This window comes from Elephas maximus, chromosome 1 (genome assembly GCF_024166365.1).
Source record: "Elephas maximus indicus isolate mEleMax1 chromosome 1, mEleMax1 primary haplotype, whole genome shotgun sequence".
NCBI lineage: Eukaryota > Metazoa > Chordata > Mammalia > Proboscidea > Elephantidae > Elephas > Elephas maximus.
Genome location: NC_064819.1, coordinates 139366414 through 139381242, shown reverse-complemented (window position 1 = coordinate 139381242; position 14829 = coordinate 139366414). Strand labels below are relative to the sequence as shown.

At 41.5% G+C, this 14829-nt stretch overlaps 1 protein-coding gene across 1 annotated transcript in view; it reads left to right on the top strand.

Annotated features, from left to right (window-relative positions):
* IMPG1 (interphotoreceptor matrix proteoglycan 1) overlaps positions 1-9946 on the top strand; it is a 127567-nt gene extending 117621 nt beyond the window's left edge. The window contains exon 15 of the mRNA XM_049873820.1: positions 9747-9946. Within this exon, the coding sequence (XP_049729777.1) occupies positions 9747-9946 (200 nt within the window). The remainder of the gene's footprint in view (positions 1-9746) is intronic.
* Positions 9947-14829: the final 4883 nt, after the last annotated feature.

Below are 14829 nucleotides of genomic sequence, written 5' to 3'. Positions count from 1 at the left end.
ATGCCCCATTTATATACACTGTTGACTCTGCTAGAAATGTCCCTTCCCAGCTGGGGGAGTCACAGAAATTCTTCTCCCAGGAGCCTCTCACCAGCCTCTCCCCTGTCCTTTCACCCCTTGCCTCTTCTGTGTTCCTGGCCCTGTCTCCTAGGCTTACATGGCTGCTGTCCTTTGCCTCCTGGGATGCTGTTTAATGCCTGCTTTCACTTAGGAACCCCAACCCTGACTGGACTGCCAGCTACCTTTCACCTTTCCCCAGAGTTCTAACCTGTGCCTTCATCCCAGACCCCAGCTACCCCATGGAGCTTTCTTGAGATGCTGGGGTATGGGATCCTGGGGCATCCAACCCTTTAATGTAAATTCCTCCACATAAGCCTGGGCTTCAACTGGCTACAGAGCCATATCCCCCAGTTCCTACTGTCAAAGTTCTCCTTCCACCTGCTGACCCTGGACACCTAGGTCCCCACCCTAACATCCCTGCACTACCCTGTCCTCAGTTTGGCAGAGACAGATAATGGCTGGGAGCTGAGATCATTCTTCAGCCTCACATCCTGAGCAAGATGTGTATGGGCATTCACACATCTACTCATTCAAAAAAAAAATTACCGAGAGCCTACTATAAACAGTGTGTGGTGGTGGTTCTCGAGGACGATGCAAAATTGAAATGAAACCCAAAGTTTCTCACATCGTTTGCCCTTTCAAACCAGAGAGAATTCCCATTTATAACTTAATCAAGTCCAAGAATGTATATTAATCGCCAGCCATGTATGCGGTGCTGTGTTGTCATTGATTAGTTGTTGTTGTTAGGTGTCATGAGTCCATTCCGACTCATAGCGACTCTATGTACAACAGAGTGAAACGTTGTCTGGTCCTGCACCATCCTCACAATCATCGCAGCCACTATGTCAACCCATCTCTTTTTCACTGACCCTCTACCTTTCCAAGCATAATGTCCTTCTCCAGGGACTCCAACCCAACAGGAATAAGTATTAAGTAAATTATTTTTGGCTAATAACAAAAACAGTAATTAAACATAGTTTTTTTTAAAAAAAAAACTTTCTTTTAATCACTGACTTGTATAATTCTAGAGGCATCACATGTCAGCATGTCCAGCCGCTGCTCTGTCTGTATTCACGTAGAACAACCAGAAAAGGAAATTTAGATACGAGCTGGAGGGACATTAGTGATCATCTGGTTTAAATATCCCATTTTATAGAAGGCAAAGCTGAAACCCAAAGAAGCTAACCTAGCTCCCAAGGTCACAATTTCCAGTGAAACCAGGTCTTCCTGCCCAGGGTGCTTTCCATGAAGCTTGAGCAATGACAAAGGGGACAAGCAGGTTCACTCCCTCCAAAACTACAGTCAATCTGCTGTTCTCAGGATTATGAGAGACAAACTTGATGGGCCTGCTGTGGAAGGTGTGGTTCCTGTGTTATATCCCAGATGAACCCTCAGTCAATGGACATATTTATTCAAATTACTGAACGCTAGGTATCAAGCAGAAACCCTGGTGGCCTGGTGGTTAAGTGCTACAGCTGCTAACCCAAGGGTCGGCAGTTCAAATCCGCCAGACGCTCCTTGGAAACTCTACGGGGCAGTTCTACTACGTCCTATAGGGTCGCTATGAGTCGGAATCGACTCGACGGCACTGGGGTTCTGGGTAGGTATCAAGCAGTGCATAAAAGTGATATTCACACATTGAGAAAGGAACTCAGACTATCAGGGCCGCATTATGATTATGTGGACCTGTTTCCTTTATAAAAGGATATTTAAAAATTATATCTTACAACTCGTTGGTGAAAAGGTGAATATAATCCATATTGGAATATATTAATTTTGCCTTCCGATTTTAAAAGAAATTAAAACATTTTCATGGGTCACTAAAAGTACCATAGGCGCTAACAGTGTGCTTCCCGTGCCCTGAAGATTACTGTTGGGCTGTGTGTCTGACATTCTCTGATGCCCCAGGCAAAGTAATGACCTCCCCAAAACCAGACGCCATCAAGTTGGATTAGATCGCCAGGCCTTTCTTCCAAGGTGCCTCTGGGTGGACTCAAATCTCCAACCTTTCGTGGTTAACTCTTTGTGCCACCCAGGGCTCTTAAAGACTCCTCTATTTCCAATAAAGCCATGGCCACAAAGCCTTGGTTACAAAATGATGGGTGGTGGGACAAGGCAGCCCTAACAGCTGCCCCCTGTTGCCGGTAGGAGCGCCCTTGTGGCCTGATTTACCCCGGCTCTGACTCATTTAAAATCTGGTCACTTGTGGTGTGAGGTTTCGTCACGCCTCTGGACTCCAGAGCCATATAACTCTGCCTTTTTGAAGTCCGAAAAGATGATCTAGGAGTTTCCACCACATTCCGCCAGCCAGGCAGGCCGGATCTGCCGCTGTAATCACTAAGTAATAATGGCTCCATCAGCGGTCCCCTGCAGCTGCCTCTGCCACCGCACAAATACCTTCCGGACCTCGCTTCCCTCCACCATGGCGCAGGGCACAGTGGTTTTTAAGGAGACAGAAATCTGTTCGAGCGCTTAAAACTTCATCCCCTAAATGTATTCCTACTTCTTTTGCTGTGGAGCGCCATCTAGCGAAAGTAGGTTTCCTAACATCGAAAAAAGCCGTCCACAAACAAGACTTCAACAGCCGGTCAGCCCCTGCCAGCCCACTGTTAAAACTCTGGTACTGCCGAAACGAGCTGAAATCCAGCCCAGGAGAGGACGAAACACCGAAACGCTTCGCTTTATAACACTTGAGTGGGGTGGCGATCTAGCAAGAGAAGAGAATGATGAAGTCATAAAGACTAAGGCAGAAAGATAATCAATACACAGCCCCCAGGATATAGGACAAGTGGCAGGAAAATCAGGGAGGCGACATAAACTGAAGTTGGTGCAATGTAGGACCGAGAGGGGCTAGAAACCGGAAGCTCTCACCCTCGGAGGCCTGGCAGACAGGGAGGGCCTGTTTTCAAGGGCTGACAAGCATGGGTGCAGCTCTGGGGACCAGAAAAACCAGGTTTAAAATAGAGACAGCTTTGGACCATCGAGGACCTACAGTCTCCATGGATTTATAAACTCCTTGATGGCAAGGACCATGATCTTTTTAACTTTAACTGTAAAATGCCTCAAAATGTTCCCTGTAGGCAGGCAACATTCATGTAAATGCTTGTTTGATCACATGATGGGAGCTGAGAGACATCCTTCCTTAGCCAATTGGGAATGCTTTTCTGGAGTTTTGAAACGCATGCAGAAGATATTACATAAGCAAATCCAGAGGAGAAGCTGGTACATAAAATATGCTTGCCCTGAAAATCTCAGACTGATACAATACTTCAAGCCCTCCATAGCAGCTTACTTATTTCAACCCACGTTCATTGCTGTCACATGTGAACAAGAGGAAAAAAAAAAATTTTGGAGCCACTGTAGTGTCAGACTGCACTTCTACAACTAAACATTCTGCCTCATGAAGGAGTGGTGGAAGACCACATCGCTGAGCTTTTGTGTAGTTGGAAAAGCCTTCATTCAAAGGAGAGCATTCTTGGAAGTCTGATAAGTAAAACCAATGAAAGTGGAGATGCTGGCCTCCAGGGGGCCTCCTGCTCAGTCTACTTCAACCCCTGTTAGCCCCCTTGGAGCCCTGAGGTGTCTCCTTTAAACCCCATATTTGAAAATCCTTAGAATGATGTCAAAAGCCAAGCTCTGTAAGCAGATGGATGCAGTGTTAATCTTGGTTCATAGTTTCTAGCCAAAATGGGCTTCAGCTTTCCCACCTATGAAAATGAGGTCAGAAATATCTACTCTGGAAGACTGTTGTGTAATTAATGAAGACACATGCCAAGTGTGATAAAAAAAAAAATAGGCCCTCAATAAATGGGAGCATTTTTTCTGTATAGTTACCTTGGCCACTCCTGGTGAAGCCAGGGACACTTCAGGGACAAGGTCTGAATGAAATGACATCAATGCCCTGGTTACAGCCAGACTCCACATAGTAAGGACTAAACTAGGGCCTCTGGGTGCCAGGAAGGACTTGGGCCTTCCCTACCAGCTGCTAACCAGCAGTTCCTGACACTGCTTGACTCACTAAGGTCGAGTGCCCTGGGCTGCCTCTTCAGAGAGATTGTCAGATTTGCTCTGCAGAAATGTTACCCACATGGGCCCAGGATAGAAAATTAAGACATTTTGCCAGCAAGCAATTACAGTAAGCCCAGAGGATCCCCTAAACCATGCTAGGTGTTTATTTAGTGTGGTACAGGCTCATGAAACATCTCTAGTGCCAACCTTAAAACTGATATGTTTAAAAGGGATTTAAGCAGATCCAGGAAGCCAAAGCAATTACACACAAATTAGTGTTTATATCAGCCATAAGGACTTCACTTCTTCAGATCCACACAGAGTTTGATTATGACTTGAAAATATTCTTCTAGGAAATGGCAGCTAACTGTTCCCTTCCTAATATACTATTGATCTCAAGTCTCTTTCTTATGCCTCTTTCCAAGCTGGATACCATGTCCAGGATAGAGCATTTTAGGTGGTTGCAGCATAATGTTTAGATTATTAATATTGACCAAATCAAGAGCAAAGGGTGGGAAGTTCAGACTAATTTGTTTTGTGAAAATGCCTAGGGATGGGTTATGGTAAAGGCAAATATTTGTTTGGCCTGCAAATGAATTGAGTCCATTGTGCTAAGGAGAAATGTCTTTGGGATGTGACAAAGAAATGAAATAACTACACAGAGAAAGCTTTGCTAAAGCAAGTTCTGCTCACTATGATTGCATTCATCTAGAGCCAATCTCTCCTCTTCCATCTATTCCATCTCTCCCATGGCACTTTCTCCCTAGAATCAGCCCACATCCAGTTCTCAGGTGTTGCCCAAAGTTGTAGGTGCCCCTTGAAGGATGACATGTAAGCAAAGAGGGTCATCAACACATCTAGGAAAAATATTTTTAAAATAGTAAGAGTGGAAGCAGCATGTGTTGTTTCACAAATCAATGGTGTAAATATGGTCTCTTTCTATTATGATTCAAATTAATTGCTATTGCCTTCATGTGCCCTGGTGGCACAGTGGTTAAGAACTCAGCTGCTAACTAAATGTCAGCAGTTGGAATCCACCAGCCACTCCTTGGAAACCCTATGGGGCAGTTCTACTCTGTTCTATGTGGTTGCTGAGTTGTAATCAACTCTACGGCAATGGGTTTAGGTTAGTTTTGGTCATGTGCCATATTAGGAGGTGATCAACAGCTCTCCATTGAGGCCCTTCCCTTACCAGGAACTTCCCCTCACACAGTCCGCAAAGGGATCTGAATGGAAGTCAGAAGGCTTGAGCACAAACAAGCATGACCTTGGCAACACCCAACTTCACTGAGTCACAGCTTCCTCATCTGCAAAGTGAGCAATTAATCTAGATGATCTCTAAAAATACCTTCTAGCTCTAAAATTCCATCTATCTAAAATCCAGAATTTTATATATGGATAAAATTAAAATCTAAAGCAATAAGCTGGTCTGAAATTATTAATGCTGAAGGTATTGAAGGGCCAAGTTGATATTTGTTGAATGAATGAATGTTGTCTTAGTATCCAAGAAGGTATACCTAGCAAACAAGACCTGAGCTGGGTATTTGAAGGTTTCTACATCTTCTCTGCAGACTGGTCATGAATAAATAACAGGAGAAAAACTGAGTGAACTTGTTCTTCAAATATACCTGATTCAAGGACCCCAAATTTGGATAAAACTAATTTCTCTAATGGTGTCTTTCTCTTCTCTTAGAGGAGAGGTATACTATGCAGTTTTATTGACACACAGACTATGCCTGGCCAGGCCAAAAGGAAATTACAGTAAAACAGAAACATTTATTTTCACAGGGAAACTCTTTTGGTTATAAACTTCCTCTTACTCTTCAGAGGGGCAGACTCCATGCATTTGGTCAACTTCCTCAGTTAAATATGTTTTTCCACACGGAGAGGGGGAAACGGAGCCTCTAACTATTCCCTTCTGGCTTCTGGTTTCAGGATTACAGCCCTGCGTGTAAAGTTGCTGACAGCTGTTATTTACTAAACCAATCACCTGGGCTGTCAGGATGGATTTGAGCTATTTTCTAAACAGTGACAAGGATCCCTTAACATGGCCAGCTTTAGGAACTGAGAGGGAAGGGAAACCCGTTCACATTAATGAGGCCTGGAGGTCCTAAGGGACCCTCAAGCTGCAGAGTAAGATAAACTTCACACAAAGGCCGTTAGCAGGTTTGCCTTGCTGGGAGACCAAAAATATGTTTTCAAGGACCCACTCTTGCCCAAACCCCTGGCGTGGTTTAACTGATGTCCCTCATTGTAGCTTCCTCCACCACAAGGAGGCGCTGAATCAGACCAGTGATTCCATAGTTGTTCATTGGAATACTCATCCCACAAGACAGAATACCCCTGCACACACACTGTTTCCATAGTCAGTGAGTATAACAAAGCAGCAGACTATGTTTTCCACCTCAAGATTCACCATACACAGTAGCTTAGTAATGACCCTAAGAGATTTTAAAGTAAAAAGAAGGGGAGTAGGTTGAGGGAGAAACAGAAGAAAGGGAGCAGGGAGAAAGAAACCTGTTATGTTTATTTCATCCATCATTTTTTTTAACCTTATTTAGCCACTGAACCTTTTTAGTATAAAACTTATTAAATCCTGCTGAATTAGAATTCTGCAAATGTTGCCACTTGGGAAATGGAGGACCAGATAATCACTGAAGTCATCCTAATTCGTAAAAGTCTAAGTTCTATTTCCATATCTTCTAAAGCACAATTCTGATCATTCCCCTCTCCTGCGCAAAACCTCTCCATTGCTCCCACCTGCCTGTAATGTTCAAATTCTTCACCATGGTATTCCAGGCTCTCCAGAATCAGACCTCAACTTAGTTCTCTTAGTTAGTTCCCTTTCTTCCCACCCATGATTCTCTGCTCCCTCCAGACTGGGTTTCCCCTGCTCTTCCCTGCCAACCATAAAAATGATCTATTTAAAGGGTGTGACTTTCATGAATAGACATATGCGCACCCATGTTCACTGTAGCATTGTTCACTATAGCAAAAAGATGGAAACAACCTAGATGCCCATCAACATATGAATGGATAAACAAACTATGGTACATACACACAATGGAGTACTACACAATGATAAGGAACAATGACGAATCTGCGAAGCATCTCACAATATGGATGAATCTGGAGGGCATTATGCTCAGTGAAGTCAATCACAAACGGACAAATATTGTATGAGACCACTACTGTAAATCTCATGAAATGGTTTACACGCAAACAGAAACAATCTTTGATGGTTACAAGGGAGAGAAGAGGTGGGGATGGAAAAACACCAAATACAATAGATAAGTGGTACCTTTGGTGAAGGGTAAGATAGTAGGCAGTACTGGGGAAGCTAGCACAGCTTGTCCAAGGCAAGGTCATGGAAGCTCCGTAGACACATCCAAACTCCCTGAGGGACCGCATTACTGGGCTGAGGGCTGTGGGGACCATGGTCTCAGGGAACATCTAGCATAACATAATCAATTGGCATAACATAATTTACAAAGAAAATGTTCTACATTCTACTTTGATGAATAGTGTCTGGGGTCTTAAAAGCCTGTGAGTGGCCATCTAAGATACTCCACTGGTCTCAGCCCTTTGGGAGCAAGGGAGAATGAAAAAAAACTTAAGACACAAGGGAAAGGTTAGTCCAAAGGACTAATGGACCACACCACAGCCTCCACCAGACTGAGTCCAGCACAACTAGATGGTGCCCACCTACCACCACTGACTACTCTGACATAGATCACAAAAGAGGGTCCTGGACAGATCTGGAGAAAAATGTAGAAGAAAATTCCAACTCATAAAAAAAGACCAGACTTACTGGCCTGACAGAGACTGGTGAAACCCTGAGAGCATGGCCCACAGACACCCTTTTAGCTCAGTAACAAAATCACTCCTGACATTCACCCTTCATCCAAAGATTAGACAGGCCCTTAAAACAAAACGAGACTAAAGGGCACACCAGCCCAGGGGCAAGGACTAGAAGGCAGGAGGGGACAGGAAAGCTGGTTATAGGAAACCCAAAGTTGAGAAGGGAGAGTGTTAACATGCCATGGGGTTGTTAACCAATGTCAAAAACAATATGTGTACTGTTTAATAAGAAACTAGTTTGTTCTGTAAACCTTCATCTAAAGTACAATTTAAAAAAAAGTCAATAAAAAAAAGGATGTGACTTTCCCACCTCTCTGCCTCTGCTCATGCTGTTGTCTCCATTTGGAATGCCTTTGCTAGTCTTTGCATGTACAAATGCATCAAACCAAACCAAACCCATTGCCTGTGAGTCTAATTCCAACTCATAGCAACCCTATAGGACAGAGTAGAACTGCCCCATAGGGTTTCCCAGGCCATAATCTTTATGGAAGCAGGCTGTCACATCTTTCTCCCACTGAGTGGCTGGTGGGTTCAAACCACCAATCTTTCGGTTAGTAGCCAAGAGCTTTAACCATTGTGCCACCAGGGCTCCTTGTACAAATGCAACCCACTTTTAATACTGAATTCAAAGCATTCCCCTCCATGGTGATCTCTCCTCTCACCTTATCCTCATATACTAGACAGGCTACTGGGCTTCTTGTATAGAATTATCTGTATTCACTCCTTACCTTCTTCTAGGCTTCTTGGAAGAATTAAGTGTCTTCTACACAGTTCCCTGTCCCTCAGTTTCTTGAACATAATAGGTGCAAGTACATGCTTATTGAAAGAATAATCCAAAGAATAAATGGCTGATGGGATTCAACAGGAAGCCCTGCCAGGGCAGAAAGAACAGTGGTCTGAGGACCAAGAGGCCTGTTCTGTTCTGCCATCAGCATGTGGTGACTTAGGCCATTCCCTTCTCTGCCCCGGAGTTCAATATGCTCAGTTCTAGAACGACAGGGAAGGGCTGGTGGGGCTAAGTCCTTCCAGAGCTAAATCTTTCTGAGATTCACTCGATTTATTATAGTCTGCTTCCAAAAGAATTTAAGGCAACTCTATGAAATTAAGAATAAAGTGAAACAGAACAATTAATGATAAAAGCAGAATAGAAACAAGAGGTCTATTTTAATTTTAATAGGGGAATAATTAAGCCAAAGGATAGAGTCTCAGGGATCAGCAAAAGGCTATGAGAAATTTTTTTTTTTAAGTGGGGAATTGATTCTGGGCTCTCAAAATTGTCCACAAAAATGACTGACTACTATGTATTAGGTTTCTCTGATATTAGATACATATAGATACTAAAATAAGTTTACAACACATGCTTACCTGAAAATAAACAAAAACAAACAAACAAAACTCCACTGTCTAATGCAGTGATTCTCAAACTGTGCTGTCCAGGTCAGAAGCATTAGCTTCAGCAGGCAGTTTCTTGGGATACGAATTCTCAGTCCCCCTCCCAAACTGCCTCAGTCAGAAACTCTGATGGTGGGCCTCAGCATCTGTGTTCTAACAAGGCCTCCAAGTGATTCGGATGCACACCAAAGTTTGTGTGTAATATTTGGAACTAAATATGTGTGTTATCATCTGTGTCTATAATCTCATTTTTCAAAGATACAGAAATCTGTGGTTCTGTTTTTACTCCAGCCTGCTTTCACTCCTGTGCAACCCACAACAAAATGGGGTGATGGCTAATACATTTGATCTCTTGCCTTCAACTTCTGCCAGCTTCACTGCTTACACATCCATGCGTTCACTAAAATCTGCCCTGTCTCTTACAGCTGATAAAGCAGATCCCTGCAAATTCCTGGCCTGCGGGAAATTTGCCCAGTGTGTAATGAATGAGTGGACCAAGGAAGCGGAATGTCGCTGTAGACCCAGATATGAGAGGCAGGGGGGCCTGGACCATCTGGACCCACGTCTCTGTGGCCCCGAAGAGAAATGCGAGGTCACTCAGGGAAAGGGAGCCACGTGCAGGTAGGTCAAGCACACTAACTTTACAGACCCAAGAATTCATTGCTCCAAGAAACTCATTATTAATCTTTTAAACCCATGGCTCTCTAACTTCAGTGAGCATTAGAATAACCCAGAGCACAGCTTGTTAGAAAACACATTACTGAGCCCAGCTGTGCTGTTTCTGATTCAGTAGGTCTGTGGTAGGGCCCAGATACAGCCACATTTTAAGAACTACTGCTCTAAGCCCTGTGCAGTATTAAGACCAGTAGGGAGGAAAAGAAGGTGTGTCAGTTTTAAGACAGTATGTTACATGGTCTACCTTAATTGGGACTTTTTAAAATATATAAAAATATATACATGGGGTCATCGTGAGTCAAAATCGACTCAGTGGCAGTGTGTGTGTGTGTGTGTACATATGTGTATATATACAGCTAGTCCCCAATTTACAACATATTCGAGTTACAATGAACCACACTTACGACTATCCAGTTTTTTTGGTTTTTTGTTTGCTTGTTTTTGTACATCTTATGGTTAGTAATACGTACTACATACAATACATACAACATTGCAGTACATAATTTGCTGATGTCATCATATTTTTAATTTATATGTAATGCTTCCATCCCCCAAAGACAAGTAAAGATCGGATTTATAAAGTTACTGATAATATATAGCAATAATAATGAAAACTAAAAAAAAAATGAGGTATTTGACTTACATCAGATCCAACTTACAACAAAGCTGTCAGAACAGAACCCTGTTGTAAGTTGGGGAGTTGTCTGCAAACATAGTAGCATTCATCAGTTTATCATAAGAACTCTGGAAAAATATAGCAAAGTATCATGTGTAATTCATTGCATTAATCACTATTATCTTTTGGTTTACATGTTTATGTAGAATTTATTTTCTAAAGCAAAATAGAACCAAATTAGCTTATTGCTTTTTTTACTTAGAACATTTCCTTAAATATATTCTATAATTCCATTTTTAATGATTGCACAGTAGTTCATTCTGTAGATGTTTTATCATATATAATCAATCCTCTATTTCTAGACAGTGAAGATTTAAGATGCTCTTTAGAAGGAAGAAGTCAAGATATAATGGGCCTTCTAATCATGAGCCAGACTTTAGGTGTGTGTGAGGCTCAGGGAATGATGCCAGCTTTTTCCAGTCATGACCTTCTAATCACACAACTGAAATTGTCCTCAGTGTTGATCCTCTCAGACTCATGTCATTATCAGTTCTGTTGGTTTTGTTTGTTTGCTTTTACTGTCCTCTTGCTCATTCTAGTGACCACAGCTCCTAATTTCCTTTCGGGGGACTTGTGGCCATCTGCTTGTACTCATGAGAGATTTAGCCTCTTCCTTGATGAGCCATACCCTGTTCCTTTAAAGTATTAACACTTCAAAGATAATTACTCCAATGTACTGGAGTCCAGACAAATTGTGATTAAATTTTTGGCTCAGCAATTTACTAATCAAGTGGCCTTGGACAAATTACTTAACTTCTCTAAACCTCAATTTCCTTGTTGGATAATAAGACTAATACAGCCCAACTCATTGGATTACTGGAAGGGGTATAGAAATAATGTTTATAAAGGATCTTTACAAAGAATATAAAGGACGGAGTATCTACTCAGGGAAGTGAAGATGATAATGATGTCAATTTCACCCAAATTAATCCCAATGAAAATCCCACAGGATCCTTTATGGAATTTGACATTCTGGTTCTAAAATCAAACAAAAAACGTTGCTGTCAAGTCAATTCTGACTCACAGAGACCCTGTAGGACAGAGTAGAACTGCCCCATATGGTTTCCAAGGAGTGGCTGGTGGATTCAACTGCCAACCTTTTGGTTAGCAGCCAAGCGCTTAACACTGCGCCACCAGGACTCCTTGGTTCTAAAGTTTCTATGGAAATGAAAAAGTACGAGAGAAAATCTTAAAAGTACACTCATGGAGGGCTGCTCAGTAAGACAGTAAACCATATGTAAAGGAATAATATTTAGGACACAGAGATAGACAATAGCTCAATAGAGCAAAATATAACCCCCAGACAGGGCCTTATATTTTAGCGAATTTGTATGTAACAAGCATTTCAAACCAGTAGGAAACATGGACCAGTCAGTAATGGTTGGAGTACAATTAGAGTTACATTTAGAAAAAAAGGAAAATTAGTTCCTTATAACGCACTAGTGAATTCTACATCAAGGATCCAAGCCTGAAATCAAAACTATGTAAGCATGAGAAAAAATATTTTTTAAATATTTGTATAATCTTGGGCTAAAAAAAAGAACTCCTTAATTAAGACACCACCCCAGAAACCATTAAAAAGATGACATCTGTAGAAAAAAATACACCATAAATAAAATCAACAGGGATGCAATAAGGTGGGAGAAAAATGTTTACAAAATACATTACAAAGGATGAACATCAATAAGAAGAGCTCTTTCACATCAATAAAAAGACAAATATTAAAACGAGCAAAGAGGTGTAATTCATAGTCATATAGAAGTGCAATTCACAGACGAAATACAAGTGGCCAATAAAACCTAGAAGATGCTCGATCTCACTGTAGTCAGGGAAATCTAAAAACAATGAGATATTGTTTGTTGCTCATGAATTTGCAAAAAAAAAAAAAGGTGGATAATATCCAGTGTGAGTAACACTGGGGGACACTAGGTCTATCAAGCATTGTTGGTGGATTGTAAATCGGAAAATCCTTTTTTCAAGAGAAATTTGTGTCTATCAAAATTTTAAATTTGACTCAGCTACTCACTTTCACCCTATTTTTAGACATTTATACTCGTAAAAACAGCTGTACCTGTGCACTATGATATGCGTACCAAAAGTTCACTGCATCACTGATGCGAATCTTAAAACAGTTGTATAGCCCATCCGCAGGGGGATAGTTAAACAATCTGCCGTGAATTTTTCACTATGGAACCAGCAGTTAAAACTACTAATATAGCTCCATGTCTGGAATAGAAAAAAACCAAGACGTATCATTAAATGAAAAAAGAGAGTAGCTCCTGTTATATAATAAATGAATAATAAAACTATATGCTTTATAAGTATATTAGGTTCAACCATATGGCATTGCCATATTGTCATCACAATTTGTCAAACATCAGCAATTTTGTTTGGTTCAATCTAGTAAGTAAATGCATACCCAGAATTTGAAAGGACAGATGCACTTCACTATCTTTCCAGTTAAGAGGAATGTAATTGGGGGCCAGGTTTTTTATCATGAGAGTATGTTCATGTATCACTTGTGCAACTTGGAAGGAAGAGAAAGAGGGCCAGTGAGCTCAACCCTAAAAAAAAAGGGGGGGGAGAATAAGAGGGTTACACGTGGCAGCTGTGAGCAGGATGCAGTCAGCCCTATCAGCTCTTTCAGATGGCTGTACATTTATAATTTTAAACATTCCTCTTTCTTGAATAAGAAAGATCGATTTAATTCTAGGTTGTCATAAGTGAAATCAATAAAGCGAGGTACCAGGTGATCTGGAACGGAACAGCTCTCACGAAGGTTTGTCGTGCTCCACTTCCCCCACCTGGCCTGCTTCTGGGGGATAATACTGACTTGAGGTGTCCTGAGCAGTAATATCTGATGCTCCTCAGACCAATTCAGTTCAACAAACATTTTTGAGCACCACGTGCCAGTCACCATGTTAGATGCTGGGCCATAATAGGAAGGAGGGAAGAGAGGGAGAGAGATACTCAATTTCTTTTCAGGAAGGTAAGAGAAATCCCATTCCTGCCCTTTCCAACTCCCTGATTTAAGATTCTTTTAAAAATGTTAAGTACTGAGCCCTAGTATCCTTAGCACTGGGACAAACCCCAGCTGCCCCCACGAGCTCCATCAGACGCTTAGGGGAGAAGACACCAGAGCCCAGCAGTGGTCTGAGAGTCCCTCCTGGATCTCCATCGTCCTGGATCTCCATCGTCCTGGATCCCCATGACCTGCTCCCCCTCCCATCAGTTATCTCAGTTCCTCAAGAAATGTCATCATTTAGGCAACTGACGTTTACTTTCTTGGGGATCAGCTGACAATTTAAAGCCTAATCAACCATATGTTAAGACAATGGCAAGGTCAAATTCCAGCTCTGGCCCTAACTAAGCCTAATCTTGAGCAACCTGTTTCCCCCTTTTAAGTCTCAACTTTCTCGGCTGTATAATGGAGATAATAATGGGAATAAATTCATAGATTTAGGTAAGGAATAAATTAGATGCCCCTCAGTGTAAACTGCTTGGTAAGGACGGCTATTAGTGTTACCGGTTCGGTGTGGTAATTATTACTGAAAGGCAGCCTTGTAAAGAAAAACAGATTCCTACCTGGCACTTCAGCCTAAACTCACAAGCAAACAGTTGAAGCACTAAGTGTTAGAAAACTTTCAAAGCAGCATGATCTAAAGAATTATAAATGCAACTGTTGTTATGCTACCTGAAAGTGAAGAAAGGGATAAAAAAAAGGATGTTGAAGGCAAATATTTTACTGGGAAGATGGCTCCATTGACACACAACAAGCAATTCAATTGATTTGGTTGCCAGTCTACTGCAAAGTCATTGTCATTCACTGTATTTTCACCTTTATTTTTCCTTCTATTTTTTCCCACATTCAGTATCTATGAATACACTCCCTCAGTTTTAGATGTCCTATACATAGATTCAATTGTGCTAAAAACTTACTTCATGAAATTCTCCCAAGAATAAACAAAATTTTCATTTTCAAAGGTCCTTTTTGTGGCTTAATGAGGTTGACTTTTATTAATCACAATTATCATTATACATACACAGAAAATGCAAATCCAAAGAGAACTTCAAGTAAATTATTTATGACTCTTCCACTTCAAATAAAAAATTTCACCTTTGTCCTTTAATAGGCCTAATGTGTTCTCTGTGTCATT